Source organism: Prionailurus viverrinus, chromosome C1 (assembly GCF_022837055.1).
Source record: "Prionailurus viverrinus isolate Anna chromosome C1, UM_Priviv_1.0, whole genome shotgun sequence".
Classification (NCBI taxonomy): domain Eukaryota; kingdom Metazoa; phylum Chordata; class Mammalia; order Carnivora; family Felidae; genus Prionailurus; species Prionailurus viverrinus.
This window is the reverse complement of record NC_062568.1, coordinates 151,255,061-151,276,167: the sequence shown is the minus strand read 5'-3', so window position 1 is coordinate 151,276,167 and position 21,107 is coordinate 151,255,061. Positions and strand designations below refer to the sequence as shown.

Genomic DNA, 21,107 nt, shown 5'->3' with positions numbered 1-21,107 from the left:
AGGGCAAAAAAAGTGGATGAGACTTGGTCTGTGCCTACCAGGGGCTTAAAACCTAATTCTGGAGATAGAGATAGTAGGAATGAGGGTTAAAATTTGAAGGGAAGCCCCATGGTCCCTCTCCAAGGAACACCTGACAGCAGTTTGCTTACTTCTCTAAGGAGCAAGCTCTGGGCACGTCACAACATGAGAAAGGGGCTGAAAACAATAATCCTCTAAAATAAATGTTAAAGATTCTGCTTATAGCAATAACTCTTCAGGTAGAACGACACAGGGGAAAGGGAGCAGCTTCAGAAGTGACTTGAATATGCGTGAGGATGTGCTTTTACTAACTGCATAGCCCCCACTCACCAAATCTACCCCAGAATCACTGCTATAGGGAGGATCCAGACGCAGAAGAGAGGATGAGATGGGAGGTCTTGAGATGGGAAAAGATTGAGAACCATAATGTCTAACATGCTGCAGTTTTTCAGGTACAGCTCCCAATGTGTATATTCATTTTTCTATCATCCTTATTTAATATTGAACAAATAATATTTTACACAAAAGTCCAGATCAAGAGGGACTTAATTCGAGTAGGTGATTACCTTCGTCACTCATAAAGAGGCTGTATCTTCAGAAGGCGGCCTGAATCACTGCACAGTTGAGCTGCTTAGAAAGAAGTCTGTGATAAAAAGAAGTATGGAGATGGTTATCTAAAGCAAATGATTTTAACTTATTAAAAACCAACATTTTGGGAATATTCTCACAACTACACTTTATACTCCCTAAAAACCTAGAGAATTAGCCTAATTCTCTTCTAACACATAAAATACTACAGGTATCTACTCTTTGCAGGAAACTGTTTTCTTCTTTACTATACTGAAATAAAATTCTCACTGCCTCCTAAATCCTGGTCCTTATTTTTATTATCTACTCTCACACTTCACATCTACCTGTAAGATGCATGCCTAACCAGTTGATATCTCTATCCTGTCTTCTGCTTATATGCAACCTTTTTTCAACACTCCCATTTATGTTTTTATGCTTATCTGCCAAATTGGTGGTAGATGGCATTTTTCTTTTCAGTTTAGCTCCGTGTTTCCTAATTTTTTTAGGTCAAGTATTTTAATGATTTTACAACACATAACTTATTGTAAAAATTTGTTATGAAAAAAGCATTTTTAAAAAAATTTTTCTAACATTTATTCATTTTTGAGAGTGAGAGAGACAGAGCATGAGCAAGGGAGGAGCAGAGAGAGAGGGAGACACAGAATCCGAAGCAGGCTACAGGCTCCAAGCTGTCAGCACAGGGCCCGACGCGGGGCTTGAACTCACAGACTGCAAGATCATGACCTGAGCTGAAGTCAGATGCTTAACCGACTGAGCCACCCAGGCACCCCAAAAAAGCATTTTTTAATGAAAAGGAAAAGCTAATTTTACCATGTAGACATCACTACTAAAATGTGGTCATTTTTTCTGTCACTCCTTTTTTTTTTTTTTTTAAGTTTTTTAATTTACTTTGAGAGAGATTGAAACAAAGCAAAGGGGGGGGGGGAGGGCGGTGCAGAGAGAAAGGGAGAGAGAGAATCCCAAGCAGGCTCCACACTGCCACCACAGAGCTCAGTGCCAGGCTCAAACCCACGAAGCCATGAAATCATGAGATCGTGACGTGAGTCAAAACCAAGAGTTGGATGCTTAACCTACTGAGCTACCCAGGCCCCCCGTCAGTCATTTTTCTATATATGTTTTGTAACTTTTTATTTTGAAATAATTTTAGACTTACAGAAAAGTTGCAAAAACAGTATAGACAGTTTTTATATACCCTTCACCCAGCATCTTCCATTACAACAGAATAATTATCAAAATTTTCTATGCATATTTTGACAAGATTGAGATCATACTTTTTGTTCAATCCTTCTTATATTTCATGATAGCATAAGCGTTTCTAACATTTAAAATTTTTCAAAAAAATAAAAACTATTATTTTATTGTCCAAGTAATGTCCTATTTCATCAATGCATATTTTACTTAACTATTTCCATGTTGTTGGACAATTAGATTACTTGGTAATTTCTTCTTTCATTAAAAAAATCCTTATCAACACAGGTTATAATTTTTTTAAATATCTACCAATTTTATAGGTCAAAAAATGGTCTTGGGGCACCTGGGTGGCTCAGTCGGTTAAGCATCCAAAGTCGGTTAACCATCCAATTCTTGATTTCAGCTCAGGTCATGATCTCATGGTTGGTGAGATGGAGTTTCATGTCAGGTTCTGCGCTGACAGCACGGAGCCTGCTTGGGTTTTCCCTCTCCCTCTCTCTCTGCCCCTCCTGTGCTCATGGTCTCTCTCTCTCTCTCTCTCTCAAAATAAAAAACTTAAAAAAGAAATGGTCTCTCATTTGAAGTGCTTTTTTTTGTTACTATTGAAAGTGAACATTTTAAATGTTTGCTAGTTATTTTTATTTCATCTTTTGGAAATTATTTAGGTTCTTTTTGTCTATGTACTTACAGATGTCTGAATATATTACTTACAAACTTGTGTAAAGCTTGCATATTAAGAATAATAAGCTTTAGGTGCGCCTGGGTGGCGCAGTCGGTTAAGCGTCCGACTTTAGCCAGGTCACGATCTCGAGGTCCGTGAGTTCGAGCCCCGCGTCAGGCTCTGGGCTGATGGCTCAGAGCCTGGAGCCTGTTTCCGATTCTGTGTCTCCCTCTCTCTCTGCCCCTCCCCCGTTCATGCTCTGTCTCTCTCTGTCCCAAAAATAAATAAACGTTGAAAAAAAAAATTTTTTTTTAAAGAATATTAAGCTTTGACTCAAAGACAAATATTTTTACTGTTTAATAATTGCATTTTAATTATTTGTTTTGTATTCATTTTGGTAATCCCAAACAATTTTGCTAATTGAAAACAAAATGTCCCTTTTATAGCAATACTTTGAGATCCACCAACTATTAAGCATCTTGAAGATATGACTCTTGGGAATTATGGGAATTTATTTCCTTAAAAAAAGATTCATATATTATTCAAATTTGACAAACACTGAAATAGGTACAATGGTCAAAAGAGAAATCCCAGGTTATAATAAGACGTCATGTCATACAAAATAAAAAGTTCATGAAAGGATCAACTTGCATTTCACATTCTTTAGTGTTGATTATATTATACTATTTTAATGTCTTAAAAATATCCAGAACTGGGGTGCCTGGGTGGCTCAGTCGGTTGAGTGACCAACTTCAGCTCAGGTCATGATCTCACAGTTCACGGGTTCAAGCCCCGCGTCGGGCTCTGTGCTGACAGCTCGGGGTCTGGAGCTTGCTTCGGATTCTGTGTCTCCCTCTCTGCTCCTCCCCTGGTCACACTCTGTCTCTCTCTCTCAAAAATAAAGATTTTTTTAAAAATTCAAAAAAACTATTCAGAACTAAACTGCAAACTGCAAACTAATTTCTTTTTTATTACCACAAACTAAAAATCAGAAAGCTATATTACACTTCAACAACACCAATTTGCTTAAGAGCCCCCAAATAGCCTGTGCTTTTGTACATCTCCTGCCTCTACCCTTGCTGTTCCCTTTGCTTGTACTCTCTACCATCCCTCCCCTTCTACCCAGTGGGAAACTCCTGGGCCTCACTGCCATTCCCTCTACCATGCCACTCCCTCCTCTCCATTGTCTTAACTATTGCATCTCCTAACTTCTGTAACTTCTCTCTGTTTGCTTTTGCTGTCACATATTAAATTTGCCTTTATAGCTGTCCTTCTTCCCCAGTTGTCAGTAATCTAAGAATAGGAGAGTCAGGTCAGCCATCACTGTAGCCCCAGTGCCTAACAAAGTTCCTGATGTATAATGGGAGCCCCATTAGTGTTTATAAAATGAATCAAATTATCCATATAAGGTAACAGTCTTCTGGGAGAGTTGTAAGAAACTCAACCCTCTGTCTCGATTATACTGATAAATACTACTGCAAGTTCATCTACCAACTGTGCTATCAGTTCTGTCTCGTATGGTCCACAGTTTCTCTTTGGCACTGTCAATTGATTTCTATTCAGTGACAGTGACTCAAGCAGAAAAAAACACCTTTCCTCAGGCAGATGAGAATCACTCATTTTCCCCCTCTAATGGTTTATGTTGAATAATTTCAAACTTACAGAAGAGTTGCAAGCATAAAACAAAGAACTGTTGCATACTCCTCAACCAGATTCACCAATTGTTATCATTTTGACATATTTGATTTCTTTCTCATTACACATACACACACATAATGTATAACATAATGTATAACATTATAACATCGTAATGCATAACATCAGGAATCAAATCTCAGTTTATCTGTCACTGGTCATATTAACTTTGATGACCCAATAAGGTAGTTTCAGCCAGACTTCTCCTTTATAGACTACCATTTCTCACTTTGCAATTAATAACTAATCTCTGGAGAGGTATTTTGATAATATATGTCATTTGTCTTCAGACTTTTATCACCCATTGATTATTCTCCTGAATCAATTCTTTCCACAACAGTTCCAAAATGGTGATGAAAATGAACTAGCCAGGAAAAGCAATGGAAAGAGTATTTTAGGCCAAAAAATAACAAGTGTGAATACTCTAAAAAGGGTTAGGGAGTTGGCAGAACTAAATGGAAATCAGTGGGACTGGAATATATTGAGGGAAGAAAAAAAATGCTTAAATGAGAAAGGACAGGCAGATTATGTAAATCTTTGTGCCCCAAAGGAAGGAATTTGGGTTATAATATAATTGTGATGCTTTTAAGTGGGAAACCACATGATTTTCATTTTTTTTTTTAATTTTTATTTTCAACATTTTATTTATTTTTGGGACAGAGAGAGACAGAGCATGAACGGGGGAGGGGCAGAGAGAGAGGGAGACACAGAATCGGAAACAGGCTCCAGGCTCTGAGCCATCAGCCCAGAGCCTGACGTGGGACTTGAACTCATGGGCTGCGAGATCGTGACCTGGCTGAAGTCGGACACTTAACCGACTGCGCCACCCAGGCGCCCCATGATTTTCATTTTTAAAGATTACTCTGGCAAGCTGAAAACAGGTATTCAAACAAAAATAGGTACACAAACATTCAAAACACAATTATTCATCATAGTCAAAAGTGGAAACAACCTAAATGTCCATCAACAGATGAATGGATAAACAACATGTGGTATATCCATGCAAGGGAATACTACTCAGCCATAAAAAATGAAGCACCAATACATGGATGAACCTTGAAAACATTATGCCAAGAGAAAGAAGCCAGGCATAAAAGGTCACAAATGTACAACTCCATTTATATGAAATGTCTGGAATGGGCAAATTCATAGAGACAAAAAGTAGACCAGTGGTTTTCAGAGGCTGAAGGAAGGAGAATGGGAAGTGACTGATCAATGGATGAGGATCCTTTTTGAAAATGAACTGGAATTACTGATGGTTGCGATACACTGTGAATGTACAAAAAGCCACTGAATTACACACTTTTAAAATTGTTAAGATGGTGAGGGGATGGAGAACTATTTACCATGCTACTGGAAGCCAAAAGAAAGCTGGAGTAGCCATACTTATATCAGACAAACTAGACTTTAAATTAAAGGCTGTAACAAGAGATGAAGAAGGACATTATATAATAGTTACAGGGTCTATCCATCAGGAAGAGCTAACAATTATAAATGTCTATGCGCCAAATACCGGAGCCCCCAAATATATAAAACAATTACTCATAAACATAAGCAACCTTATCAATAAGAATGTGGTAACTGCAGGGGACTTTAACACCCCACTTACAGAAATGGATAGATAATCTAGACACACGATCAATAAAGAAACAAGGGCCCTGAACGAGACATTGGATCAGATGGACTTGACAGATCTATTTAGAACTCTGCATCCCAAAGCAACAGAATATACTTTCTTCTCGAGTTCACATGGAACATTCTCCAAGATAGATCATATACTGGGTCACAAAACAGCCCTTCATAAGTTTACAAGAATTGAAATTATACCATGCTTACTTTCAGACCACAATGCTATGAAGCTTGAAATCAACCACAGAAAAAAGTATGGAAAACCTCCAAAAGCATGGAGGTAAAAGAACACCCTACTAACGAATGAGTGGGTCAACCAGGCAATTAGAGAAGAAATTAAAAAATATATGGAAACAAACGAAAATGAAAATACAACAATCCAAATGCTTTGGGATGCAGCGAAGGCAGTCCTGAGAGGAAAATACATTGCCATCCAGGCCTATCTCAAGAAACAAGAAAAATCCCAAATACAAAATCTAACAGCACACCTAAAGGAACTAGAAGCAGAACAGCAAAGGCAGCCTAAACCCAGCAGAAGAAGAGAAATAATAAAGATCAGAGCAGAAATAAACAATATAGAATCTAAAAAAACTGTAGAGCAGATCAACGAAACCAAGAGTTGGTTTTTTGAAAAAATAAACAAAATTGACAAACCTCTAGCCAGGCTTCTCAAAAACAAAAGGGAGATGACCCAAATAGATAAAATCATGAATGAAAATGGAATTATTACAACCAATCCTTCAGAGATACAAACAATTATCAGGGAATACTATGAAAACTTATATGCCAACAAATTGGACAACCTGGAAGAAATGGACAAATTCCTGAACACCCACATGCTTCCAAAACTCAATCAGGAGGAAATAGAAAGCTTGAACAGACCCATAACCAGTGAAGAAATTGAATCGGTTATCAAAAATCTCCCAACAAATAAGAGTCCAGGACCAGATGGCTTCCCAGGGGAGTTCTACCAGACGTTTCAAGCAGAGATAATACCTATCCTTCTCAAGCTATTCCAAGAAATAGAAAGGGAAGGAAAACTTCCAGACTCATTCTATGAAGCCAGTATTACTTTGATTCCTAAACCAGACAGAGACCCAGTAATAAAAGAAAACTACAGGCCAATATCCCTGATGAATATGGATGCAAAAATTCTCAATAAGATACTAGCAAATCGAATTCAACAGCATATAAAAAGAATTATTCACCATGATCAAGTGGGATTCATTCCTGGGATGCAGGGCTGGTTCAACATTCGCAAATCAATCAACGTGATACATCACATTAACAAAAAAAAAGAGAAGAACCATATGATCCTGTCAATCGATGCAGAAAAGGCCTTTGACAAAATCCAGCATCCTTTCTTAATAAAAACCCTTGAGAAAGTCGGGATAGAAGGAACATACTTAAACATCATAAAAGCCATTTATGAAAAGCCCACAGCTAACATCATCCTCAATGGGGAAAAACTGAGAGCTTTTTCCCTGAGATCAGGAACATGACAGGGATGCCCACTCTCACCGCTGTTGTTTAACATAGTGCTGGAAGTTCTAGCATCAGCAATCAGACAACAAAAGGAAATCAAAGGCATCAAAATTGGCAAAGATGAAGTCAAGCTTTCGCTTTTTGCAGATGACATGATATTATACATGGAAAATCCGATAGACTCCACCAAAAGTCTGCTAGAACTGATACAGGAATTCAGCAAAGTTGCAGGATACAAAATCAATGTACAGAAATCAGTTGCATTCTTATACACTAACAATGAAGCAACAGAAAGACAAATAAAGAAACTGATCCCATTCACAATTGCACCAAGAAGCATAAAATACCTAGGAATAAATCTAACCAAAGATGTAAAGGATCTGTATGCTGAAAACTATAGAAAGCTTATGAAGGAAATTGAAGAAGATTTAAAGAAATGGAAAGACATTCCCTGCTCATGGATTGGAAAAATAAATATTGTCAAAATGTCAATACTACCCAAAGCTATCTACACATTCAATGCAATCCCAATCAAAATTGCACCAGCATTCTTCTCGAAACTAGAACAAGCAATCCTAAAATTCATATGGAACCACAAAAGGCCCCGAATAGCCAAAGGAATTTTGAAGAAGAAGACCAAAGCAGGAGGCATCACAATCCCAGACTTTAGCCTCTACTACAAAGCTGTCATCATCAAGACAGCATGGTATTGGCACCAAAACAGACACATAGACCAATGGAATAGAATAGAAACCCCAGAACTAGACCCACAAACGTATGGCCAACTCATCTTTGACAAAGCAGGAAAGAAAATCCAATGGAAAAAAGACAGCCTCTTTAACAAATGGTGCTGGGAGAACTGGACAGCAACATGCAGAAGATTGAAACTAGACCACTTTCTGACACCATTCACAAAAATAAACTCAAAATGGATAAAGGACCTAAATGTGAGACAGGAAACCATCAAAACCTTAGAGGAGAAAGCAGGAAAAGACCTCTCTGACCTCAGCCGTAGCAATCTCTTACTCGATACATCCGCAAAGGCAAGGGAATTAAAAGCAAAAGTGAATTACTGGGACCTTATGAAGATAAAAAGCTTCTGCACAGCAAAGGAAACAACCAACAAAACTAAAAGGCAACCAACGGAATGGGAAAAGATATTTGCAAATGACATATCGGACAAAGGGCTAGTATCCAAAATCTATAAAGAGCTCACCAAACTCCACACCCAAAAAACAAATAACCCAGTGAAGAAATGGGCAGAAAACATGAATAGACACTTCTCTAAAGAAGACATCCAGATGGCCAACAGGCACATGAAAAGATGTTCAGCGTCACTCCTTATCAGGGAAATACAAATCAAAACCACACTCAGATATCACCTCACGCCAGTCAGAGTGGCCAAAATGAACAAATCAGGAGACTATAGATGCTGGAGAGGATGTGGAGAAACGGGAACCCTCTTGCACTGTTGGTGGGAATGCAAGTTGGTGCAGCCACTCTGGAAAGCAGTGTGGAGGTTCCTCAGAAAATTAAAAATAGACCTACCCTATGACCCAGCAATAGCACTGCTAGGAATTTATCCAAGGGATACAGGAGTACTGATGCATAGGGCCACTTGTACCCCAATGTTCATAGCAGCACTCTCAACAATAGCCAAATTATGGAAAGAGCCTAAATGTCCATCAACTGATGAATGGATAAAGAATTTGTGGTTTATATACACAATGGAGTACTACATGGCAATGAGAAAAAATGAAATATGGCCTTTTGTAGCAACGTGGATGGAACTGGAGAGTGTGATGCCAAGTGAAATAAGCCATACAGAGAAAGACAGATACCATATGGTTCCACTCTTATGTGGATCCTGAGAAACTTAACAGGAACCCATGGGGGAGGCGAAGGAAAAAAAAAAAAGAGGTTAGAGTGGGAGAGAGCCAAAGCATAAGAGACTGTTAAAAACTGAGAACAAACTGAGGGTTGATGGGGGGTGGGAGGGAGGGGAGGGTGGGTGGGTGATGGGTATTGAGGAGGGCACCTTTTGGGATGAGTACTGGGTGTTGTACGGAAACCAATTGGTCAATAAATTTCATATATATAAAAAAAAATTGTTAAGATGATGAATTTTATGTTACGTGAATTTGACCTCCAAAAGGAAAAGCCCACACTTTGGACAATAAATTGGTTTGTAGGGGAGGAAGCTAGTTACTGCAGAGGGAGTCCATAACTGCTCTAGAGCAATGACAGCAGAGGCAGAGAAAATGGGAAAGATCAACTGCATATTTGGGAAGTAAAATTTACAGGATTTGCTGACGTCTGTAACTGAGGGGGACAGAGAGGTCTAGAAGTATTCAGAAGCTTCAGATTTGGAGGATGAACATGTTTTAAGAAATGAAAGGTCAGGGGCGCCTGGGTGGCGCAGTCGGTTGAGCATCCGACTTCAGCCAGGTCACGATCTCGCGGTCCGTGAGTTCGAGCCCCACGTCGGGCTCTGGGCTGATGGCTCAGAGCCTGGAGCCTGTTTCCGATTCTGTGTCTCCCTCTCTCTCTGCCCCTCCCCCGTTCATGCTCTGTCTCTCTCTGTCCCAAAAATAAATAAAATGTTTAAAAAAAAAAAAAAAAGAAATGAAAGGTCAACTTCAGACATGTTAGCCATGAGATGCCTCAACCCAATCTGGACTATCCTATGTTACAAAAATTTCACTTTCTGGGGTGCCTGGGTGGCTCAGTCAGTTAAGTGTCTGGCAACAGCCCAGGTCATGATGTCACAGTTGATGAATCTGAGCCCCTCATCAGGTTCTGCACTGGTAGTGTGGAGCCTGTTTGGGATTTTCTCTCTCTCCCTCTCTCTCTCTCTCTCTGTCCCTTCCTACTTGTACTCTCTCTCTGTCTAAAAATAAATATTAAAAATTTCACTTTGTAGTATATTACTTTAACTTTTCTAGACTTGTTTCCTCATCTATAAAACAGGAATACTAACGGTATTTACCTCAGATGGTTGTTCTTAGAATTAAGTTAGGTAATTGATAGAAAGCTCTTATCACAATTTCTAACACATAATAAATCTTCAATCACTGTTAGAGATTACTCTTGTTATAATCTTTGTCCTGATTACTATACTTATTCTATATGCTGCCTATTTGTTCCTCCTTCCAGCACCTACAGATGCTTGGCTGGTTGTGAGCAGTCTCAGACCCTCCCAATCTGCTCTGTCTTGTTCCCTCTGAGTCCACAACTGGCCATTATTGAAGACATATTGACAGAGGGATCTGACTGACTGAAAGTAATATTCAGATCCCTTAGACAGGCAAGTACCTTTCTATGGTGGAGAAGGCACACTGGGCTCAAATAATGGCATAACAATTTCCTTATTAAAAGCATCCAACTCATTTTCTTCTACTTTTATACTTCCTTAGCATCTTCCTGTCCTTAATATTTTTTTTCCAAGCTGTCTTCCCATGGGGAAAATATGTGCTAACAAACTGACATGAATATTCTAGTCTACTTGGCAGTTAATTTCTTCATAGAGACCTGTAAATTGATGTTCTTCTGGCTTATAATCAGACTCTTATAGGTTTAGTTACAAGGAATCAATATGCCTGAGCCTCTTAACCTCTGAGTGACCATATAATAACCCAGAGGTTATTAACCTGAAAGCTGTGTCAGACTCTAGGTGGTGATAGTCACTATGACACACATACTGTAACACTAGGCTGAAATAGTCATCCAGATAGAAGAATACAATATTTCACAGAGTAGTGGTAAGCATTAAATGAGTTAATATATATATTAAAGTGCCCTGACACGTTAGGCTCTCAATAAACATTAGTTTATGTTTTTAATTTTAAATGCAATATATTACATATATTTTTATATGCAAACCATATGGAATCCAGTAGGAGGAAAAATCCAAGTTTGAAAAATTTACAGATGAACTGAAATGAAACCAATTTTTTTCCCTACTTCATCCCAATCTATCCTTAACCCTCCCTTTTCTAGTTTCCTTTTTAGTGTTTTCTCATTTCTGTAACTACTTTTTCAGTTGGCTGTCTTCATAGTTTATCACTCAGCAATGCTTGGAGGATTAATGCCAATAAAAGTGGTATCTGAAAATAACCTTATATATTCTGAGGAATAATTTACTCACAAGCTCTGTTATCTTGGGCAAGTCACTAAGCCTAAATACGTGACTGTGTCTCATCAGTCAGTAACTGTGCCTCATCAGCCCATCCTATAAAGTCTCTTAGTGTTCCTTCCATGTCTAATATTCATAAACTATATTCACTACTGAATCCTTAGCACTTAACCACAAAGTAGGTGTTATTGACATTTATGTTGATGATTGTATGGATAGATGTTAGGGCTATATTTTGTTCAAAAATCTGATAAATAAGCCCATTTTTTACAATAAAGAAGATGGAAACCAGTCACTAGTTATCCATAAAAGTTTAAAGTTCTTGTATAAAGAAAAATGATTGACAAAAAGTCCATTGATTGATGGTAAAGAACAAACTCTCATGCAGGTTTTCAATATGCCAATCTCAACGCCATTATGATGGGTGAGTGAACAAGTGGGTGGATTGATGGGTCAATAAACAAAATCCTTTATACAAAAAATATACTTTAAAAATATACTTTTTTTTAAAGCATGAATTTCCCAGCCAGCAATTTTTTCATTGGGGCTTTTTTCCCCATGTCAGAATACCAGAAAGCCTTGCTCGCAATAACTATCCCTCTGGAGTTTCTGTCACATTTAAGAAATGATGACACCATTCAATACTGATTATAATAACAGGATGTAAGTGGAGCTTCCGTTTATGGCTCTTTGATTTTGTAGTGGCATATTTACTTTCTAGAAATGATCTTTAGCTCTCTATCTCACCTGTTCCATATTTGTGACTGTGAAATAATTATAAATGATAACCTTCCCACCTCTTTTGCCTTTGTTAACAAACAATTTAAAGAATATGGGGGATCGGGGCCCCTGGTTGGCTCAGTCAGTTAAGCGGCTGACTTTGGCTCAGGTCATGATCATGTGGTTCAGTCCGTGAGTTCGAACCCTGCATCGGGCTGACAGCTTAGAGCCTGGAGCCTATTTCAGATTCTTTGTTTCCCTCTATCTCTGCCCCTCCCCCGCTCATGCTCTATCTCTCTCTGTCTCTCAAAAATAAATAAACGTTAGGGGCGCCTGGGTGGCGCAGTCGGTTAAACGTCCGACTTCAGCCAGGTCGTGATCTCGCGGTCCATGAGTTCGAGCCCCGCGTCAGGCTCTGGGCTGATGGCTCGGAGCCTGGAGCCTGTTTCCGATTCTGTGTCTCCCTCTCTCTCTGCCCCTCCCCTGTTCATGCTCTGTCTCTCTCTGTCCCAAAAATAAATAAACGTTGAAAAAAAAAATTTAAAAAAAAAAACAAATAAATAAACGTTAAAAAAATTTTTTTAAGAATTTGGGGGATTTTTAAAAATTCAATTTAAATCTATTACTGCTGGTATATAACAAAAAAAAACAGGACAACAGTTTGAAAATTAACAAATCAGTTCAAGAATGAGAAAACAATCTTACAGAAGTTCCGTTGTCTTTTCTAATAAAACTCACATGTTTCCAGAAAAAGTATTAGAACTATATTTCTGTTTTGTTTTTTCTTTTATCCATAATCGCTGTAGCCTAAATGAAATTATATTTTCTAGACTTCAGTTCCCCTCAGTTCAATTTAGTTCAATTTAACAAACCTTATAGACTCCCTGCTGGGGCCAGCCACTATGCCAGGTTATTAGGAGTCAAAGATTAATAGGACATATTTTCTAACTCGTGAAGTTCATAGCTTAATTAGTACATTATTTTTTGTTTGTTTTTCAAAGCCTCTGTTCCATTCCAATTTCAACCAGAATTGCTCTACTTTTACCAGTTGTATGTTTTGGAGGTTGACTTAAGATATTACTGTTTTGAGACATTTAAAAAGTCACTGATCTAGAGGCAGCAAGAGACATTTAAATAAATATAATGCAGTATTCTACAAGTAACAATGGTGTTTTCTCAGCCTGGGTTCCCCAGAATACAGGACCTAAGACAAAGGAGTATGATTCAGAGGATAAGAGTTAAGAAAGAGGGAGCAAAGCAGAAAAAGAAGGAGTCAAAAAAAGATTCATTATTGAGTTGACTAGCTGTAGAGATGGCTGGATACTCATTCTTAAAGAACACCTCCTGGGGGAAAAAAGCTGAAATCGTCTGTCCATTACTCTGCTCCTCACTAATCAAGAGTGTTCCCTCAGGGCATTACGCCCCATCACTCCTGGGTTGCACATGCATGAGACACAGCAAAATCCCAGAGGTGTACCCTGCTACTTCACCATCCAGTAAAGAAGCCATGGGGATGTGGGGCGGGAACCAGTGAGAGGTAAAAGTGCACAGGCCTGAGGCAAGGTACTGTCAGGCCGTACCTGCATGAAGATGGACAGCATTTTCACAGAAATTGTCACAGCAGTCATGGGCTGGAGTAAGAAGGCCAAGAGAATTTGAATGGGGCACAAGAAGCATCAGAACAAGGATATAAGGCACAGAAGTACAGCAGAGTAGAGAATGATTAATTCTGCTGGAAGGAGAAGGGCCAGGAAAAGTTTCACAAACAATTCCTCAGAAAAGTTCTTCAAATGGCAAAAGGGGGTAGGTATTTCAAACAGAAAGAACAATATATATATATGTATGTATATATGTATATAATGTATATATATGTATATGTATATATGTATATGTATGTATATATAATGTATATATGTATACAATGTATATATGTATATGTATATATGTATATGTATGTATATATAATGTATATATGTATACAATATTTCTTTAGAAGTAACAACAGCAAGACAATTGAACAAGAACCTCAAGTAATAATAAGAGCACTGCCAAATTTACTCCTGAACTATAAAAACGTGCTATCTAAAATTTTTAGTACTTGATAAAATGTAACACAAATCTTCAAATCACTTTGCCAAAGATCAAGCATGTTGGTTACAGAGACATATCAGTTATTTTCCGTTGGAGATTTCAGACTGCTGCCAAGAAACTAGCACATTGAACTAAAACCAACAGAAGTGGGTATTCAAAATGGGCACAGTTTACTACCCTTTGTCATCTATGAGCATGGCACTTGCACATTGTTGAGTTGCTATTCCACTCAGAGAAAAGGAAACGTTCATATATAAACCTGCCTTAATACTACTGGTTAGCTACTTTTTAAAAAGAAAAGAATTAAAGATCATATTCAGAAAATCCCCAAACTTTCATACATAATTACAGGATGTGAGCTATATATAATTTTTCTTGTTATGATCATCAATTTTGTGATATTTTGATGGAGGTCCTGAGACCTCAATATTGAGTCAGTATCATAAAACCAACACTGTCTAATCTGAGAAAAATATTCATGTGGAATCAAACTCATCCAAAGGGAAGGAAAGTGCAGACTGATCTTGGTCACACATTCCCCCCCCCAAAAAAAATCAACAAAATATAAAATAACTCCCCCTCCTCCCTCTCCCCTTTATTTCTCCTCTTCCTCCCCTTCTTCTTCTTCTTCTTCTTCTTCTTCTTCTTCTTCTATTATTATTATTACTATTATTCATTGTAACTATTATTATTAAATAAAACTCATAAACTCACTGACAGAGATTCAAGATTACTGAAAGGATCAGGAACTCACTATATAAACATTAAGTGTTTACCAACAATCTGCCAGTTCAGACAACAGTACCTACCACAGATAGGTGTGCAGACACTGACTTGCTCACAAGAAGCCAGCTATCTACTGAAAAGAAGTCTTACAAACACAACACAACACCATAGGGAAATAAGACTGTATTATTCTTAAAGTGTTAAATGAACTGTATAGAGTCTTAGAAACTAGCAATAAATAAATAGTTCCTGACAAGTATTAATTGTCTGGCTCAGACAAGAGTAATACAAAATAGTAATGAGTAGTCAAGGAAAAGAAAGCAGAACTGGAACAGGGTTTTTAAATGATGGACAAAATTTGAATTAGAAAAGAACAGAACCATTTAAGTGCTAGGAACTACATAAGCCAAAGCATAAGCTGGAAACACATACAGGTCGTGGGAGTTGGCTGGGTCACAAAAAAGATAGCACTGACTTTCATGGTCAGTTAGCACCAAGCACTGGGTATGATAATGTTGGACAGTTAAGTTAGGGGCACTGAGTATTATATGGAGAAGTCTGAATCTGATCTAGTGAGCAGTAGGGAGTGACTGGATGTAATAAAGGAGAAATAAATGGTCAATATACAGATGAAGACACCTACAAGAATAATAGTAAGGCTCAAGTTTGAGGGGAAACCCGTGAGGAAAATGCTAAAGCTTTGATGGATGTGAGAGAGGAACCAATATATCAGTAACTTATAGCAAACAGAAGAGATAGGGAGTGATTTCCAGATAGCATGCAATTCAAATAAGATTCTGAGGATCTGTGATACAGGGAGCAGGAGAGAATGAATAACACCCACTCTAGGAAGCCCCATGGGAAACTGTCCTTGTGGCACAATCAGGTTTCTGAAACAGCAAGGAAATAATAGAGGAAACATTCTATGGACTGAGGAGTTGGAGAAGTTGGTCATGGGATCTAATGAAAATTAAATAAGTAATTTAGATAAAGTGCATAACACATAAATGATTTAATGACACATTCAGGGCCAGTGTTAAACCTCACCCCCACAATCTTACAGGGAAGGGAATCTTATTACTCTTAAACTACCTCATTGCATTACCATCCATACTTCTACTGAGTGGCTTGCTTTATCAGGCCACTTCAAATCAAAGTACTTTCGTAGACATTTAACCCCTTATCCCAAAACATCCTTTCAAATATAACAAAATTATTCATGATTATTTATGATATAACTTCAGAAAAGTTGCCAATCCCTGAATTCATCCATGCTTAGCACTTTGTATAGTGCCTAGCATAAAGTAGGTGCTTAGTGACTACACATTCAAATGTTTATTACATGAAATCAAAAGCACAAGTGAAAAAAGAAAAGCTAGATACATTGGATGTCATCTAAATTTACTTTTTTGTGCTGCAAATGATACAATCAAGAAAGTGAAAAGACATTGTATGTCAGCTATACTCAATTTTTAAAGAAGAATGTGAAAAGACAACTCACAGAATGGGAGAAAATATTTGTAAATTATATATCTGATAAAGGACTTGTATCCAGGATATATAAAGAACTTTACAACTCAATAATAAAAAGACAGTCCAATTAAAAAATGGACAATGACTTGAATAGATATTTATCCAAGAAGATATGCATATGGCCAATAAGCACATGAAAAGATATTCAACATCATTAGTAATTACAGAAATGTAAATCAAAAATACAATGAGGGGTGCCTGGGTGGCTCAGTTGGTTAAGTGTCCAACTCTTAGTTTCGGCTCAGGTCATGATCTTATGGTTCCTGAATGCAACCCCCACATTGGGCTGGGCACTGCCAGTGCAGAGACTGCTTGGGATTCTCTCTCTCCTTCTCTCTCTGTCCTCACTCTCTATCTCTCTTAAAATAAATAAACTTAGGGGCGCCTGGGTGGCGCAGTCGGTTAAGCGTCCGACTTCAGCCAGGTCACGATCTCGCGGTCCGTGAGTTCGAGCCCCGCGTCAGGCTCTGGGCTGATGGCTCGGAGCCTGGAGCCTGTTTCCGATTCTGTGTCTCCCTCTCTCTCTGCCCCTCCCCCGTTCATGCTCTGTCTCTCTCTGTCCCAAAAATAAATAAACGTTGAAAAAAAAAATTTTTTTTTAATAATAAATAAATAAATAAACTTAAAAAAAAAACCTACAACGAGTACAGCTTTACATCTCCAGTGGCTATAATAAAAAAGACAGTAACAAAGAGCTAGTGAGGATATGGAGAAATTGGAACCCTTAGACACTGCTGATAAGAATGTAAAATGAAGGGCACCTGCCTGGCTCACTCAGTAGAGCGTGGGACTCTTGATCTCAGGATCGTAAGCTCAAGCCCCAATTGGACATGGAGCTTACTTAAAAAAAAAAATTATAAAATGGTGTAGCCATTTTGGAAAACATTTTGAAAGTCCTCAAACAGATAAATATAGAGTTACCATGTGACCCAGCAATTCTATTCCTAGGTATGTACCCAAGAAAAATGAAAATATATATCCAGAGAAAAACTTTTACACATGTGCTTATAGAAGGATTATTCATAATAGCCCCAAAGTAGAAACACCCAAATGTCCATCAATTGATGAATGGATAAACAAAATGTGGCATATTCCCATGCAGTGTAATATTATTTGGCCACAAAAATTCTGAAATGTCCAGAACATGCAAATCCATAGAAATAGTAAATAAGTGGTAAGATTGGGGTATTTGAGGGAAAGGGGAGTGACTATTAATGGGATTGAGGTTTCTTTGAGAGGGGACAAAATGTTCTAAGATTAGATTGTGATGGGATGCCTGGATGGCTCAGTCATTTAAGCATCAGACTCTTGATTATGGCTCAGGTCACGATCTCACAGTTCATGGGTTCAAGCCCCACATCAGGCTCTATGCTGACAGTGCAGAGCCTGCTTGGGATTCTCTGTCTTTGTCTCTGTCTCTGTCTCTCTCTCTGGACATCCCCCCACCACTCACTGTATATCTCAAAATAAATAAATAAACATGAAAAGAAAAGAAAAGAAAAGAAAAGAAAAGAAAAGAAAGGAAAAGAAAAGAAAAGAAGATTGTGATGATGGCTGCACAATCCTATGAATATACTAAAAACAAAATTGGGGGCACCTGGGTGGCTCAGTCAGTTGAGAGACCAACTTCAACTCAGTTCATGACCTCACAATTTATAAATTCAAGCCTCGAGTTAGGCTCACTGTTGTTAACACAGTGACCACTTCAGATTTTCTGTCTGCCTCTCTCACTGCCCCTTCCCTACTCTCTCTCTTTCAAAAATAGATAAAATATAAATAAATAAATAAATAAATAAATAAATAAATAAATAAATAAAAACTGGACACTAAAATGGGTTATGGTGTGGTATATGAATTAAATCTTGAAAAAGAGGTTTTATGAAAACAAAGTCTTAAAATTTTTGGCTGGTTTCTATTTGTCTCAACAAAGTTTTATCTATGATGGATTTTGTCCTCTACCTTCCTATGGCCCAAGACTGAGCAAATGCCTCCAGGGATGGAAGTAATCCCAATTTCTGCTCACTTAAACAGACTAGTCCCTCAAAATCTTTTTATCACCTACTATACTTACTATAATCACTTACTATATTGACAAATGGGCCTACCTCTTACTTATATTGCTAACTTAGTTACATCTAAGATGTATACTTTCAGTGACCAAAACCTAAACCAGGTTGATAATTAGTTATATACTCAATTCTATTTAGCTACACCTAATGAAACAATTCTAATAGGGTTAAAAATCACCTCTGATTGGGGCGCCTGGGGGGCTCAGTCAGTTAAGCATCCAATTTCGGCTTAGGTCATGATTTCACAGGTTGTGGGTTCGAGCCCCGCATTGGGCTCTGCTCTGACAGCTTGGAGCCTAGAGCCTGCTTCAGTTTCTGTGTCTCCTTCTCTCTCTGCCCCTACCCCCGCTGGGTCTCTGGCTCGCTCTCTCTCTCTCTCTCTCTCTCTCAAAAATAAACGTTAAAAAAAAAATCAGCTCTGACTAAAACTAATTGAAGACTCCTATACACCTGTCCATGGGCTAATTCAACACTCTGCTAGCTATTTGATTGTGGCTTCTGGCAGCAAGCAACACGTCAGTCTATATTTTCATGGATCACTTTTCACTGAAATCTTTTCTCTGCATGATCGAAATTTCCTAGAATCATAATGTGTTCTTTGTAACATGTGAAAAAGTGGAGAAATCAATTATGTGTAATTAGACATGGAGTCTCACAGTATACTATTAGAGTTTATTATTAGTAAATTTCTTGACAATAGAAAAGGCAAGAATAGAAATATTACAATGAAGCTATGGTAGGGTAATTTATTCAAATTACTCTTATCTTAAAAGAAATTACTTTACCCTGCTTAATTTTTTTCCTCAATAGTATTTAATGCAAATTGGCATACTTTACATGCATTTGTCATTTTATTTTATTGTCTTTCTTCTCCCAGGAAAATTTGTAAATACTACAAGAACAGTGACTTTGTTTTTTTTACTACCATATCTTCAGCACCTATAACATACAACACTTTAGGGCTCAATATTCCCATATTGTAGGTGATCAATAAATATTTAATTAATTTATCACTCAGAAAGCATTGAAGAGTCCTATGATCCTTGGCTAAATAAAATTAAAAACAGAACATCAAATGCTTTTAAATTTTTACTATTTTATATCACATAATCCCTCCAATTTCCTGAGGACCCCAACTTTACTATGTGCAGAACAAGATTTGGCATTTTCCACACAATGAACACAAATGATTATCGTTTACTGTCATACTATGGTTATTTTAAATTTATTGCTTATTATTGTTGTAATTTACCATGAAGCAATGGCTATGATCTGATTCACATACAGGTTATTTCTTATTGAAAACCACATTAATGTAAGATTTTTCACGATAACAAATATAATTTTAGGATTTTTTAAGTAAAATTTTGATTAATATCATCCCTGTAGGTAGTCATATTAGACTCTAGTATTTCCGATTTTTATTATCCATCTTTTCTTCCTTCTTTGCCCTACTCCTATTGTCATCCCTCTACAGAAAATGTTTTCAATTCTTAAACATAAAAATAAATCCAAAAATTATATCACCATTTTCTGCCTAATCTGTTTTTTTTATTTATAAAACAGATTTTTAAAGTAATTGCTAAGATAATATTGTAATTTTTATCCTTCTAATCTTTATGAAAGTTTCCCTTAATCTTCCCCTTTTGCCAACTCAGGATCTGTGTCCTCCCACACAGTATCTTCCTCTATTAAATAAGTGACACCATTCACTTTGCTTAATTGTCTATTTTTTGCTGCTGCACTTTGTTCTATCTATCATGACATCAAAGTGGTCTTCAGGACATCCGGATGGCCAACAGGCACATGAAAAGATGCTCAACATCGCTCCTCATCAGGGAAATACAAATCAAAACCACACTGAGATACCACCTCACGCCAGTCAGAGTGGCCAAAATGAACAGATCAGGAGACTATAGATGCTGGAGAGGATGTGGAGAAACGGGAACCCTCTTGCACTGTTGGTGGGAATGCAAATTGGTGCAGCCACTCTGGAAAACAGTGTGGAGGTTCCTCAGAAAATTAAAAATAGATCTACCCTATGACCCAGCAATAGCACTGCTAGGAATTTACCCAAGGGATACAGGAGTGCTGATGCATAGGGGCACTTATACCCCAATGTTCACAGCAGCACTCTCAACAATAGCCAAATTATGGAAAGAGCCTAAATGTCCATCAACTGATGAATGGATAAAAAAATTGTGGTTTATATACACAATGGAGTACTACGTGGCAATGAGAAAGAATGAAATATGGCCCTTTGTAGCAACATGGATGGAACTGGAGAGTGTTATGCTAAGTGAAATAAGCCATACAGAGAAAGACAGATACCATATGGTTTCACTCTTATGTGGATCCTGAGAAACTTAACAGGAACCCATGGGGGAGGGGAAGGAAAAAAAAAAGAGGTTACAGTGGAAGAGAGCCAAAGCATAAGAGACTCTTAAAAACTGAGAACAAACTGAGGGTTGATGGGGGGTGGGAGGGAGGGGAGGGTGGGTGATGGGTATTGAGGAGGGCACCTTTTGGGATGAGCACTGGGTGTTGTATGGAAACCAATTTG

At 37.9% G+C, this 21,107-nt stretch overlaps 1 protein-coding gene across 10 annotated transcripts in view; it reads right to left on the bottom strand.

Moving 5' to 3' along the window:
- The window catches only part of SLC44A5 (solute carrier family 44 member 5), a 400,420-nt gene that overhangs the window by 340,609 nt on the left and 38,704 nt on the right, over positions 1-21,107 (bottom strand). For all 10 annotated transcript variants that reach the window (XM_047873770.1, XM_047873764.1, XM_047873769.1 and 7 more), the window contains exon 2: positions 585-661. In XM_047873770.1, coding sequence (XP_047729726.1) covers positions 585-597 — 13 coding nt within the window. In that variant the 5' untranslated portion in view covers positions 598-661. The remainder of the gene's footprint in view (positions 1-584; positions 662-21,107) is intronic.